This window comes from Bombina bombina, chromosome 4 (genome assembly GCF_027579735.1).
Source record: "Bombina bombina isolate aBomBom1 chromosome 4, aBomBom1.pri, whole genome shotgun sequence".
Lineage (NCBI taxonomy): Eukaryota > Metazoa > Chordata > Amphibia > Anura > Bombinatoridae > Bombina > Bombina bombina.
In genome coordinates this window covers 571,261,160-571,276,462 of record NC_069502.1, presented here as the reverse complement: position 1 = coordinate 571,276,462, position 15,303 = coordinate 571,261,160, and the positions used below count along the sequence as shown (strand labels likewise).

The following is a 15,303-nucleotide window of genomic DNA, read 5'->3' as shown; positions in this document are numbered from 1 at the left end:
CTGAAGGCTCAGGGATCGTGGACTCAGGAGGAGAAACTCCTCCCAATAAATATTCTGGAGTTAAGAGCAATATTCATTGCTCTTCTAGCTTGGCCTCAGTTAGCAACCCTGAGGTTCATCAGATTTCAGTCGGACAACATCACGACTGTGGCTTACATCAACCATCAAGGGGGGGACCAGGAGCTCCCTAGCGATGTTAGAAGTCTCCAAGATAATTCGCTGGGCAGAGACTCACTCTTGCCATCTATCAGCGATCCATATCCCAGGTGTAGAGAACTGGGAGGCAGATTTTCTAAGTCGTCAGACTTTGTATCTGGGGGAGTGGGAACTCCATCCGGAGGTGTTTGCTCAATTGGTTCATCGTTGGGGCACACCAGAATTGGATCTCATGGCGTCTCGCCAGAACGCCAAGCTTCCTTGTTACGGATCCAGGTCCAGGGACCCAGAAGCGACGCTGATAGATGCTCTAGCAGCACCGTGGTTCTTCAACCTGGCTTATGTGTTTCCATCGTTTCCTCTGCTCCCTCGACTGATTGCCAAAATCAAACAGGAGAGAGCATCGGTGATCTTGATCGCGCCTGCGTGGCCACGCAGGACCTGGTATGCAGACCTGGTGGACATGTCATCCTTTCCACCTTGGCCTCTGCCTCTGAGACAAGACCTTCTACTACAAGGTCCTTTCAATCATCCAAATCTAATTTCTCTGAGACTGACTGCCTGGAGATTGAACGCTTGATTTTATCAAGGCGTGGCTTCTCCGAGTCAGTCATTGATACCTTAATACAGGCACGAAAGCCTGTAACCAGGAAAATCTACCATAAGATATGGCGCAAATATCTTCATTAGTGTGAATCCAAGAATTACTCATGGAGTAAGGTTAGGATTCCTAGGATATTGTCCTTTCTCCAAGAGGGTTTGGATAAAGGATTATCAGCTAGTTCTTTAAAGGGACAGATTTCTGCTCTGTCTATCCTTTTGCACAAGCGTCTGGCTGAGGTTCCAGACGTCCAGGCATTTTGTCAGGCTTTGGTTAGAATTAAGCCTGTGTTTAAACCGGTTGCTCCTCCATGGAGCTTAAACTTGGTTCTTAAGGTTCTTCAAGGAGTTCCGTTTGAACCCCTTCATTCCATTGATATCAAACTTTTATCTTGGAAAGTTCTGTTTTTGATGGCTATTTCCTCAGCTCGTAGAGTCTGAGTTATCAGCTTTACAATGTGATTCTCCTTATCTGATTTTCCATACAGATAAAGTAGTTCTGCGTACAAAACCTGGGTTTTTACCTAAGGTAGTTTCCAACAAGAATATCAATCAAGAGATTGTTGTTCCATCATTGTGTCCTAATCCTTCTTCAAAGAAGGAACGTCTTTTACATAATTTGGACGTAGTCCGTGCTTTAAAGTTTCTTACAAGCGACTAAAGATTTTCGTCAAACATCTTCCCTGTTTGTTGTTTACTCTGGACAGAGGAGAGGTCAAAAGGCTTCGGCAACCTCTTTCTTTTTGGCTTCGGAGTGTAATACGCTTAGCCTATGAGACTGCTGGACAGCAGCCCCCTGAAAGGATTACAGCTTATTCTACTAGAGCTGTGGCTTCCACCTGGGCCTTTAAAAATGAGGCTTCTGTTGAACAGATTTGCAAAGCGGCGACTTGGTCTTCGCTTCATACCTTTTCAAAATTTTACAAATTTGATACTTTTGCTTCTTCGGAGGCTATTTTTGGGAGACAGGTTCTACAGGCAGTGGTCCCTTCCGTTTAAGTACCTGCCTTGTCCCTCCCTTCATCCCTCCCTTTATCCGTGTACTTTAGCTTTGGTATTGGTATCCCACAAGTAATGGATGATCCGTGGACTGGATAAACCTAACGAGAAAACATAATTTATGCTTACCTGATAAATTTATTTCTCTTGTGGTGTATCCAGTCCACGGCCCGCCCTGTCCTTTTCAGGCAGGTCTAAATTTTAAACTACAGTCACCACTGCACCCTATGGTTTCTCCTTCCTCGGCTAGTTTCGGTTGAATGACTGGATATGGCAGTTAGGGGAGGAGCTATATAGCAGCTGTGCTGTGGGTGATCCTCTTGCAACTTCCTGTTGGGAAGGAGAATATCCCACAAGTAATGGATGATCCGTGGACTGGATATACCACAAGAGAAATAAATTTATCAGGTAAGCATAAATTATGTTTTTCTAACTTTGACCCCCACAATCTGTTACACATCTACAATCACCAAAAAACACCCATGCTAAATAGTTTCTAAATTTTGTCCTGAGTTTAGAAATACCCAATGTTTACATGTTCTTTGTTTTTTTTGCAAGTTATAGGGCCATAAATACAAGTAGCACTTTGCTATTTCCAAACCACTTTTTTTCAAAATTAGCGCTAGTTACATTGGAACACTGATATCTTTCAGGAATCCCTGATTAACCCTTGACATGTATATATTTTTTTTAGAAGACATCCCAAAGTATTGATGTAGGCCCATTTTGGTATATTTCATGCCACCATTTCACCACCAAATGCAATCAAATAAAAAAAATTGTTCACTTTTTCCCAAATATTTTCACAAACTTTAGGTTTCTCACTGAAATTATTTACAAACAACTTGTGCAATTATGGCATAAATGGTTGTAAATGCTTCTCTGTGATCCCCTTTTTTCAGAAATAGCAGATATATATGACTTTGGTGTTGCTTTTTGGTAATTAGAAGGCCGCTAAATGCCACTGCGCATCACACGTGTATTATGCCCAGCAGTGAAGGGGTTAATTAGGGAGCATGTAGGGAGCGTCTAGGGTTAATTTTAGCTGTAGTGTAGTAGACAACCCAAAGTATTGATCTAGGCCCATCTTGGTATATTTCATGCTACCATTTCACCGCTAAATGCGATCAAATAAAAAAAAAAAAACGTAAAATTTTTCACAATTTTAGGTTTCTCACTGAAATTATTTACAAACAACTTTTGCAAGTATGGCATACATGATTGTAAATGCTTCTCTGGGATCCCCTTTGTTCAGAAATAGCAGACATATATGGCTTTGGCGTTGCTTTTTGGTAATTATAAGGCCGCTAAATGCCGCTACGCACCACACGTGTGTTATGCCCAGCAGTGCAGGGGTTAATTAGGTCGTTTGTAGGGAGCTTGCATTGTTAATTTTAGCTTTAGCGTAGAGATCAGCCTCCCACCTGACACATCACACCCCAGGATCCCTCCCAAACAGCTCTCTTCCCTCCCCCATCCCACAATTGTCCTCGCCATCTTAAGTACTGGCAGAAAGTCTGCCAGTACTAATATAAAAGGTATATTTAAAATGTAATTTTTTTTTATAGCATATTTACATATGCAGCTGTGTAGGATCCCCCCTTAGCCCCCAACCTCGCTGATCCCACCCACCCCCCAAATAGCTCTCTAACCCTCCACCTCTACCTTATTGGGAGCCATCTTGGGTACTGGCAGCTGTCTGCCAGTACCCTGTTTACAAATACAAATGGTTTTTTTTTTTTTTTTCATTTTTTTTGTAGTGTAGCTTCCCCCCCACAGACCAATCCCCCACCCGCTCCCAGATCCCTTAGATTTACTTTTGTTAGGGATTTTATCCCCCCTTACTGCCACTCATATGAAATGTTTTTGCTGTAGTGTAGCGGTTCCCACCTGCTCCCTCCCCGTGCACGCGCCCACCCGCCACCCCCGGGCACGTGCGTGCTCCCGACAACCCCGCCCCCTCTCTATTCAGTCTTTCATTGATGGCCGCCCACCCGCCTCCCATGGTCAGCTCCCACCCACCAACGATTGCGGCCATCGATGCCGGTGCAGAGACGGCCACAGAGTGGCTCTCTCTGCATCAGATGGGGGAAAAATGTTATTGTAGGATGCCTCTATCGAGGCATCACTGCAATAACCGTAAAGCGGCTGGAAGCGATCAGGATCGCTTCCAGCCGATTTAATCCCCAAAGTCTTACAGGGTACGTCGCTGGTCTTTAAAGACCAGGTTGTGTGAGACGTATCCTGTACGACTCGTGTCGTTAAGGGGTTAATAAAGGCATGCATACATTTTTGTTTTTCTGGTATCGGGATAAAGACTGGGTTTGCATAACTGATTCTGTCTGAGTGGGTAGAATTAGTGGCTTCTTCATAAGATTCACAACCTTATGTCTCAGGGTCATCTTCTTTGACAATCCTTACATTTGTTTGTACAAATATATTGGTTACTAAATATTTGATTCTGAAGAAATAAGAATTTTTCTTCTGACAAGCTGTTTTCTAAAAACTGAAAGCTCATAAGCTGCTTACTGCCAATGCTTATGAAAGTCTGGTACTATTTTTGAAATAGTGTAAATGTGTATACATTTTTCTTGGGCTTCTGTCTGCTGTGTATGTTTAATTAAAGAGACATGAAACAACACCTTTTTTCTTTCATGATTCAGAGCATATCATTTTAAACAACTTTTCAGTTTACTTCTATTATCTAATTTACCTCATTCTCTTGGTATTCTTTGTTGAAAAGTATACATAGGTAGGCTCAGGAGCAGCAATGCACTACTGGGAGCTAGCTGCTGATTGGTAGCTGCACATATATTCCTCCTGTCATTGGCTCACTCAATGTGTTCAGCTAGCTCCTAGTAGTGCATTACTGCTTCTTTGAAAATTATCAAATCTGCTTCATTTTCTTGATATCCGTTTTGTTAATTATAAAATTAGAAAGTTGTTTAAAATTGTGTGCTTTTATCTGAATCATGAAAGAAAAATTGGTTTCATGTCCCTTTTTAGATGGTGCTGCTCTTCATCGTAATGCAAAATGCATAAAACAAACTTGTACTGGATATTTTCTGTTTTGGGAATACAATTATTTAAAGTACACCAGAATACTAAACACATAACTTTCCTTGACTTGCCATTCTATATATTTTCAGAAACTAAAAGGTACATCCTGGTGCTTAAAGGGACTTGAAACTCCAAATGTTTCTTTAATGTTTTAGATAGATGATACAATTTAAAAAAACTTCACAGTTCTATTATCTTACTGGGAGCTAGCTGAATGCATTGGGTAAGCAAATAGCATGAGGCATATATGTGCAGCCACCAATCAGCTGCTCCTGAGCCTACTTAGGTATCCTTTAACAGGATATTAGGAGAACAAAACAAATTGGATAATAGAAGTAAATTAGAAAGGTGTTTAAAATCACATGCTCTTTCTAAAATGTGAAAGGGGGGGGGGAGGGAAGTTTCATGTCCCTTTAATCCTAAATGACTACCAAGATTCATAGCATTTATTTTAGCTTTCAAACTCTAGCCTCCCCTTTTTGAATCTTGGAAATCATCACTTTTTCAGGTTAATATACCTTAAACTACTTAATTGATTAATATCAATTGGATAACTTAACCATAGCTCTTGGATAACTACATTACTTTCAGGACTCTCTGTTCTTCTTAATTACTTTGGATGTATGTTTGGACTGGTTGTCATGCTGCAGAATATATGTGGGGCTAATCATATGCCTCCCTGATGTTATTGCATAATGTATAAACATCTGCTTTTATTTCTCAGCATTGAGGAGATCATTAATTCTGACTTAATCCCCCAACTCCATTTGAACAATTGCAGCCCCAAACTTGTCAGGAACCTCCACCTTGCTTTACTGTTGCCTACAGGTACTCATTCTTGTACCACTCTCCAGCCCTTTGGTGCCTTCTGCTACAGCCGGATATTTTAAATTTTGACTTATGAGTCCAGAGCACTTGCTGCCATTTTTCTGCACCCAGTTCCTGTGCTTTCATGCATAGTTGAATCGCTTGACCTTGTTTCCACTTCAAAGTTATCACTTTTTGGCTGCAAGTCTTCCATGAAGAACTCTTCTGACCAGACTTCTGTGGACAGTAGATGGATGTACCAGGATCCCACTGGTTTATGCCAGTTCTGAGATGGCACTACTGGCGATCTTCGGATTGAGAAAGGAAGTAAGCACGATGTGTCTTTCATCTGCTACACTGTTTCCTTGGCTTACCACTGCGTCTACAGTCCTCAGCATTGCCTGTTTCTTTGTGCTTCTTCAGAAGAGCTTGGGCAGCACATCTGGAAACTCCTGTCTGCCTGGGAGAGACCTTGCTGATGCAGAATAACTACCTTGTGACTTGTTGCTGTGCTCAGTCTTGCCATGGTGTATGACTTCAGAAGCCTTACCTTGTTAGCAGAGTGTGGCTTTTCCTCACCCAGTGTTATACCTCCAACACAGCTGTGTGTGTTCAGTTAATGATAGTGTTTTAACTGACATTTAAATTGATGATCATTAGCACCTGTTTGGTGTAATTGTTTAATCATGCACCTGACTATATGCCTACAAAATCCCTTATTTTGCACAAGTGTACCTAGAAGAATTGATGGTGTTTTGAAGGCAAAGGGTGGTCACCTAAAATTTTTAAATTTTTCTTCTGTTTGCTCACTTTTGTTAATTGATTAAAATACATTTATTTCTATTTTTTAAAGCATTCTTACTTTACAGCATTCTTTCACATCTGCCTTTTCACAAAGTAGTGTGTGTGTTCATTACATTTTAGGTGCATGCTCACATTTAAGTAGGTTAAACAATAAGATCACTATTAAACTGTTAGTATCGGTAAACTGGGATTCCGTTATATCATGTATAGAAGAACTTAAATAACATTTTGATTATATACCATATTAAGTAATTCTTTAATGCTTGTTTTGATTTGTGGTTTTCAGCTTGTTGCTGGTTGCTGGAGGCACTGTTTTAAAGATCTGTGACTTTGGTACAGCGTGTGATATTCAGACTCACATGACAAACAACAAAGGAAGTGCTGCTTGGATGGCTCCAGAAGTATTTGAAGGTATTTGGGATGTATTAATATGATTTCATTTTTAGATGTGTGCATTTTTCATGTATTTTCTCTCTTCACATACTCTTATAACATAATTTAGGCTGTTAGATTTGTAGGTTTATTCAGAACCCCCAGAAGCCTTTATATACTTTCCTTTATTAAATATTTTATATTTTAAATATTTTCTTTCCTAGTATATGGCGAGTCCCTGGCTTGAGTAATTACTGTTGGGAATATCACTCCTGGCCAGCAGGAGGAGGCAAAGAGCACCACAGTTAAACCGTTAAGTATCACTCCCTTACCCACAACCCCCAGACATTCTTTTTGCCTTCGGTGCATGGAGAAGATGAAGTTTAGGTGTCTGAAGAAAAATTATGATTTAAACTACAAGTAAGTTTTGGGGTATAGTCGTATTCCACGTCATTCCTTGCAGTCGGGTAGTGGTGGCTTTAAAGCAGTTAGGAACTCGTAAAGAGGTACTTACTGCATTTTCCTAACAATTGCTGCCCTAGTTTAAAAGGCCAGAGTTGGCTACTCTGTTCTTTCTTTTTTAAAGGTCTCTGTGAAGAACTGTCTTCTCATACCTTGTAGCTGTCTACATGCCGGATAGCGGAGCAGGTAAGTGCTTTTTCTTCCAGTTGGGGAGACCATGCATTTAACAAATTAAGACACTGCTTTTTTTATTAGGACATAGATAATCCTGTTGTATGGGTTACACTGTGGCATGAAGCAGGCACTGTAGCATGTGTGAGACTAACATTTAAACTCTCTTAAAAAGAAAGAAGAAAATGTTTTTATTTATTTAACTGAAAGTAAGGCTGAATTTTCTATTTCAGCAGCTTATTAATTTCCCCTTTGCTTTAAAATAAACCGATGCAACATTCCTCCATTTGCTCTCCTTCCACGAGTCATTGCTCATATCAAACAGGAGAGGGCGTCTGTGATTCTAATAGCCCCTACGTGCCCTCACAGGATCTGGTTTGCAGACCTAGTGGAGACATCTCTCCCACCTTGGAGACTACCTCTGAGGAAGGACCTCCTGAGTCAGGGTCCCTTCCTTCATTCAAATCTCGTTTCTCTGAAGCTGACTGCTTGGAGATTGAACGTTTAATTCTGTCTAAGCGTGGTTTCGGTCACTGAGGACATGATTCAGGCTCGCAAGCCTGTTACTAGAAAGATTTACCATAAGATATGGCGTAAAAAATATCTTTTTCTCCTGTTAAGTGTAGTCAGTCCACGGGTCATCCATTACTTATGGAATATTTCTCTTCCTAACAGGAAACTGCAAGAGAATTACCCAGCAGAGCTTGCTATATAGCTCCTCCCCTCACCTGTCATACTCAGTCATTCTCTTGCAGCCTAACTAGATAGGAAGCTGTGAGAGATCTGTGGTGTTTTTTTTAACTTAGTTTATTTCTACAATCAAAAGTTTATTTTTAAATGGCACCGGAGTGTGCTGTTTATTCTCAGGCAGCTTTAGAAGAAGAATCTGCCTGGGTTTTTTTCTATGGTCTTAGCAGACGTAACTAAGACCCACTGGCTGTTCTCATCTGAGGAAAAGTGAGGTAACTTCAGAGAAGGGGAATAGCATGCAGGGTCCCCCTGCAACAAAGAGGTATGTGCAGTAAATTATTTTCTGAGGAATGGAATTGACTGAGAAAATACTGCTGATACCATTGTAAAGTAAGTTCAGCCTTAAATGCAGTGATAGCGACTGGTATTAGGCTGATGAGTGTGTGTACACTGAATGTATTTTTCTAAGGAATGGAATTGAAAAATACTGTTAATACTGAAATAATGTATGAGCCTTAACTGCAGTAAAAGCGACTGGTAGCAGGCTTGTAAATAATAATACATAACTTTTAAATGTATGTTTAAAACGTTTACTGGCATGTTAATCGTTTTTTGTGAGGTACTTGGTGATAAAACTTATTGGGGCTTGATTTTTACCACATGGCCATTTTTGTTTTCTGCATAGAAACAGTTTCTGAGCTTCCCCACTGTTGTAATATGAGTGGGAGGGGCCTATTTTAGCGCTTTTTTGCGCAGTAAAAATTCAGTCACAATCTGTCTACTTCATCCTCCATGATCCAGATCGTCTCTAGAGAGCTCAGGGGTCTTCAAAATCCATTTTGAGGGAGGTAATCAGTCACAGTAGTCCTGTGACAGTGTATTTGACTGTGAGAAAAACGTTAATTATATAATATCCGTTTTTGGGTACTAAGGGGTTAATCATCCATTTGCTGGTGGGTGCAATCCTTTGCTAACTTAATACATTTACTGTGAAAATTTGGTTGCTATAACTATTTTTGTTCATTGTTATTTCAACTGTGTCAGTTTTTCTGTGCTTCTTAAAGGCACAGTAACGTTTTTTATATTGCTTGTAAATTAATTTTGAAAAGTATTTCCAAGTTTGCTAGTCTCATTGCTAGTTTGTTTAAACATGTCTGACTCAGATGAATCTCTTTGTTCACTATGTTTAAAGGCCAATGTGGAGCCCAATAGAAATTTATGTACTAATTGCATTGATGCTACTTTAAATAAAAGTCAATCTTTACATGTAAAGAAATTATCACCAGACGAGGGGGAAGTTATGCCGACTAACTCTCCTCACGTGTCAGTACCTGCGCCTCCCGCTCAGGAGGTGCGTGATTTTGTGGCGCCAAGTACATCAGGGAGGCCCTTACAAATCACTTTACAACACATGGCTACTGTTATGACAGAAGTATTATCTAAGTTGCCAGATTTAAGAGGCAAGCGCGATAGCTCTGGGTTAAGGATAGAGCGCGCGGATGAGATGAGAGCCATGTCAGATACTGCGTCACAGTTTGCAGAACGTGAGGACGGAGAGCTTCATTCTGTGGGTGACGGATCTGATCCAGGGAGACTGGATTCAGAGATTTCCAATTTTAAATTTAAGCTAGAGAACCTCCGCACATTGCTAGGGGAGGTATTAGCGGCTCTGAATGATTGTAACACGGTTGCAATTCCAGAGAAATTATGTAGGTTGGATAAATACTATGCGGTACCGGTGTATACTGACGTATTTCCTATACCAAAAAGGCTTACAGAGATTATTAGCAAGGAGTGGGATAGACCTGGTGTGCCTTTTACCCCTCCTCCCATATTTAGGAAAATGTTTCCTATTGACGCCACCACACGAGACTTATGGCAGACGGTCCCTAAGGTGGAGGGAGCAGTTTCTACTTTAGCTAAGCGTACCACTATCCCGGTGGAGGATAGTTGTGCCTTTTCAGATCCAATGGATAAAAAATTAGAGGGTTACCTTAAGAAAATGTTTGTTCAACAAGGTTTTATTTTACAGCCCCTTGCATGCATTGCGCCTGTCACTGCTGCGGCAGCATTCTGGTTTGAGTCTCTGGAAGAGGCCATTCGCTCAGCTCCATTGGATGAAATAATGAACAAGCTTAAAACACTTAAGCTAGCTAACACATTTGTTTCTGATGCCGTTGTGCATTTAACCAAACTTACGGCTAAGAACTCCGGATTCGCCATCCAAGCGCGCAGAGCGCTATGGCTTAAATCCTGGTCAGCTGATGTGACTTCTAAATCTAAATTGCTTAATATTCCTTTCAAAGGGCAGACCTTATTCGGGCCCGGCTTGAAAGAAATTATTGCTGACATTACTGGAGGTAAGGGCCACACCCTTCCTCTGGACAGGGCCAAATCAAAGGCCAAACAGTCTAATTTTCGTGCCTTTCGTAATTTCAAGGCAGGAGCAGCATCAACTTCCTCCGCTCCAAAACAGGAAGGTAAGGGCCATGCTCTACCTCAGGACAGGGCCAAATCAAAGGCCAAACAGTCTAATTTTCGTGCCTTTCGTAACTTCAAGGCAGGAGCAGCATCAACTTCCTCCGCTCCAAAACAGGAAGGAGCTGTTGCTCGTTACAGGCAGGGCTGGAAAGTTAACCAGTCCTGGAACAGGGGCAAGCAGGCCAAGAAACCTGCTGCTGCCCCTAAGACAGCATGAAGAGAGGGCCCCCTATCCGGAAACGGATCTAGTGGGGGGCAGACTTTCTCTCTTCGCCCAGGCTTGGGCAAGAGATGTCCAGGATCCCTGGGCGTTGGAGATCATATCCGAGGGATACCTCCTGGACTTCAAAACTTCTCCTCCACGGGGGAGATTTCATCTTTCAAGGTTATCAGCAAACCAAACAAAGAGAGAGGCGTTTTTACGCTGTGTACAAGACCTCTTACTAATGGGGGTAATCCACCCAGTTCCGCGGACGGAACACGGGCAGGGATTCTATTCAAATCTATTTGTGGTTCCCAAAAAAGAGGGAACCTTCAGACCAATCTTGGACTTAAAAATCCTAAACAAATTTCTAAGAGTTCCATCATTCAAAATGGAGACTATTCGAACCATCCTTCCCATGATCCAAGAGGGTCAGTACATGACCACGGTGGACTTAAAGGATGCCTACCTTCACATACCGATTCACAAGGACCATTACCGGTATTTGAGATTTGCCTTCCTAGACAGGCATTACCAGTTTGTAGCTCTTCCCTTCGGATTAGCTACGGCTCCAAGAATCTTTACAAAAATTCTAGGATCACTTCTGGCGGTACTAAGACCGCGAGGCATAGCGGTGACTCCGTACCTAGACGACATTCTGATACAAGCGTCAAGTTTTCAAACTGCCAAGTCTCATACAGAGATAGTTCTGGCATTTATGAGGTCGCATGGGTGGAAGGTGAACGTGGAAAAGAGTTCTCTATTACCACTTACAAGAGTTCCCTTTCTAGGGACTCTTATAGATTCTGTAGAGATAAAAATTTACCTGACAGAGGCCAGGTTATTAAAACTTCTAAATGCTTGCCGTGTCCTTCACTCCATTCCACACCCGTCAGTAGCTCAGTGCATGGAAGTAATCGGCTTAATGGTAGCGGCAATGGACATAGTACCATTTGCGCGCCTGCATCTCAGACCGCTGCAATTGTGCATGCTAAGTCAGTGGAACGGGGATTACTCAGATTTGTCCCCCCTACTAAATCTGGATCAAGAGACCAGAGATTCTCTTCTGTGGTGGCTCTCTCGGCCACATCTGTCCAAGGGGATGACCTTTCGCAGGCCAGATTGGAGAATTGTAACGACAGATGCCAGCCTTCTAGGTTGGGGTGCAGTCTGGAATTCCCTGAAGGCTCAGGGATCGTGGACTCAGGAGGAGAAACTCCTCCCAATAAATATTCTGGAGTTAAGAGCAATATTCAATGCTCTCCTAGCTTGGCCTCAGTTAGCAACTCTGAGGTTCATCAGTTTTCAGTCGGACAACATCACGACTGTGGCTTATATCAACCATCAAGGGGGAACCAGAAGTTCCCTAGCGATGTTGGAAGTCTCAAAGATAATTCGCTGGGCAGAGTCTCACTCTTGCCACCTGTCAGCGATCTACATCCCAGGCGTGGAGAACTGGGAGGCGGATTTTCTAAGTCGCCAGACTTTTCATCCGGGAGAGTGGGAACTTCATCCGGAGGTCTTTGCTCAACTGGTTCGTCGTTGGGGCAAACCAGATCTGGATCTCATGGCGTCTCGTCAGAACGCCAAGCTTCCTTGTTACGGATCCAGGTCCAGGGACCCGGGAGCGGTGCTGATAGATGCTCTGACAGCCCCTTGGGTCTTCAACATGGCTTATGTGTTTCCACCATTCCCAATGCTTCCTCGTTTGATTGCCAAGATCAAACAGGAGAGAGCTTCGGTGATTCTGATAGCGCCTGCGTGGCCACGCAGGACCTGGTATGCAGACCTAGTGGACATGTCGTCCTGTCCACCGTGGTCTCTGCCTCTGAGACAGGACCTTCTAATTCAGGGTCCTTTCAAACATCCAAATCTAATTTCTCTGAGGCTGACTGCATGGAGATTGAACGCTTGATTCTATCAAAGCGTGGTTTCTCGGAGTCGGTTATTGATACCTTAATACAGGCTAGGAAGCCTGTTACCAGAAAAATTTACCATAAAATATGGCGTAAATATTTACATTGGTGCGAATCCAAGTGTTACTCATGGAGTAAGGTTAGGATTCCTAGGATATTGTCCTTTCTACAAGAGGGTTTAGAAAAGGGCTTATCTACTAGTTCGTTAAAGGGACAGATTTCTGCTCTGTCTATTCTTCTACACAAACGTCTGGCTGAAGTTCCAGACGTTCAGGCTTTCTGTCAGGCTTTAACTAGGATTAAGCCTGTGTTTAAGTCTGTTGCTCCGCCGTGGAGCTTAAACTTAGTTCTTAATGTTCTTCAAGGCGTTCCATTTGAACCCCTTCATTCCATTGATATCAAGTTGTTATCTTGGAAAGTTCTGTTTTTGATGGCTATTTCCTCGGCTCGAAGAGTCTCTGAGTTATCTGCCTTACATTGTGATTCTCCTTATCTGATTTTCCATTCAGACAAGGTAGTTCTGCGTACTAAACCTGGGTTCTTACCTAAGGTAGTTACTAACAAGAATATCAATCAAGAGATTGTTGTTCCATCTCTGTGTCCTAACCCTTCTTCAAAGAAGGAACGACTTTTGCATAATCTGGACGTAGTCCGTGCCCTGAAATTCTATTTGCAGGCAACTAAGGATTTTCGTCAAACTTCTTCCCTGTTTGTCGTTTACTCTGGACAGAGGAGAGGTCAAAAGGCTTCGGCTACCTCTCTCTCTTTTTGGCTTCGTAGCATAATACGATTAGCCTATGAGACTGCTGGACAGCAGCCCCCTGAAAGGATTACAGCTCATTCTACTAGAGCTGTGGCTTCCACCTGGGCCTTTAAAAATGAGGCCTCTGTTGAACAGATTTGCAAGGCTGCGACTTGGTCTTCGCTTCACACTTTTTCAAAATTTTACAAATTTGACACTTTTGCTTCCTCGGAGGCTGTGTTTGGGAGAAAGGTACTTCAGGCAGTGGTTCCTTCTGTTTAATGTTCCTGCCTTGTCCCTCCCTTCATCCGTGTACTTTAGCTTTGGTATTGGTATTCCATAAGTAATGGATGACCCGTGGACTGACTACACTTAACAGGAGAAAACATAATTTATGCTTACCTGATAAATTCCTTTCTCCTGTAGTGTAGTCAGTCCACGGCCCGCCCTGTTTTTACGGCAGGTCTAAATTTTAATTAAACTCCAGTCACCACTGTACCCTATGGTTCCTCCTTTCTCGTATGCTTGGTCGAATGACTGAGTATGACAGGTGAGGGGAGGAGCTATATAGCAAGCTCTGCTGGGTAATTCTCTTGCAGTTTCCTGTTAGGAAGAGAAATATTCCATAAGTAATGGATGACCCGTGGACTGACTACACTACAGGAGAAAGGAATTTATCAGGTAAGCATAAATTATGTTTTGTGTGAATCCAAGGGCTACTCTTGGAGTAGAATTAGAATTCCTAGAATTTTATATTTTTTTTCATGAAGGCCTAGAGAAGGGATTGGCAGTACCCTGAATGGTCGGATTTCTGCTTTCAGTTTTACTACATAAACATTTGGCAGATGTGCAATCTTTTTGTCAGGCCTTGGTCAAAGTCAGGCCTGTCTTTAAGTCTGTTGCTCCTCCTTGGAGCCTTAACCTTGTTCTTAAAGTTTTACAGCTGGCTTTGTTTAAGCGGTTGCATTCCATAGACATTAAGTTGTTATCTTGGAAGGTTTTGTTTCTTGTTGCTATCTCTGAACTCTCAGCTCTGCAGTGTGATTCCCCTTATCTTATTTTTCGTGCTGATAAGGCGGTTCTTCATACTAAGTTAGGTTTCCTTCCTAAGGTTGTTTTCAATATAAATATCAATCAGGAAATTGTTGTTCCCTCTCTGTGTCCTAATACTACTTCTTCCAATTAACGTTTGTTACTCAATTTGGATGTTGTATGTGCTCTTAAAGTCTTACAGATGACTAAGGATTTTCACCAGTCCTCTGCCCTCTTTGTCTGTTTCTCTGGGAAACGTAAAGGTCAGAAAGCTACTGCTACTACTTTCTTTTTGGTTACAAAATATAATTCGTTTGGCTTATTAGACTGCTGGACAGCAGCCTCTTGAGAGAATTATGGCTCATTCCACAAGAGCCGTTTCCTCCTCTTGTGCTTTCAAAAATGGAACTTCTGTGGCACAAATTTGCAAGATTGCAACTTCGTCTTCTCTACATAATTTTTTAAAAAAAATTCAAATTTGATACTTTTGCCTCGGCTGAGGCTTCTTTTGGGACAAAGGTTCTTTAAGCGGTGGTGCCTTCTTTTTAGGACTGCCTGTCTTGTCCCTCCCTATTTATCAGTGTTTATTTCTGAATATGGTGAGTCCACGGCCCCACCCTTTATTTTAAGACCTTTGTTCTTTTGACTATAACCTCATGCACCTCTACACCTTGTTAGACCTTTTTCTACATTTCCCTTCGGTCGAATGACTGGGGTTGTGGGTAAGGGATTGATACTTAACAGTTTAACTGTGGTGCTCATCGCCGCCTCCTGCTGACCAGAAGTGATATTCCCAACAGTAATTACTC

At 42.1% G+C, this 15,303-nt stretch overlaps 1 protein-coding gene across 2 annotated transcripts in view; it reads left to right on the top strand.

Moving 5' to 3' along the window:
- Positions 1–15,303, top strand: part of MAP3K7 (mitogen-activated protein kinase kinase kinase 7) — a 467,450-nt gene that overhangs the window by 206,937 nt on the left and 245,210 nt on the right. For both annotated transcript variants that reach the window (XM_053710552.1, XM_053710551.1), the window contains exon 6: positions 6,713–6,837. In XM_053710552.1, coding sequence (XP_053566527.1) covers positions 6,713–6,837 — 125 coding nt within the window. The remainder of the gene's footprint in view (positions 1–6,712; positions 6,838–15,303) is intronic.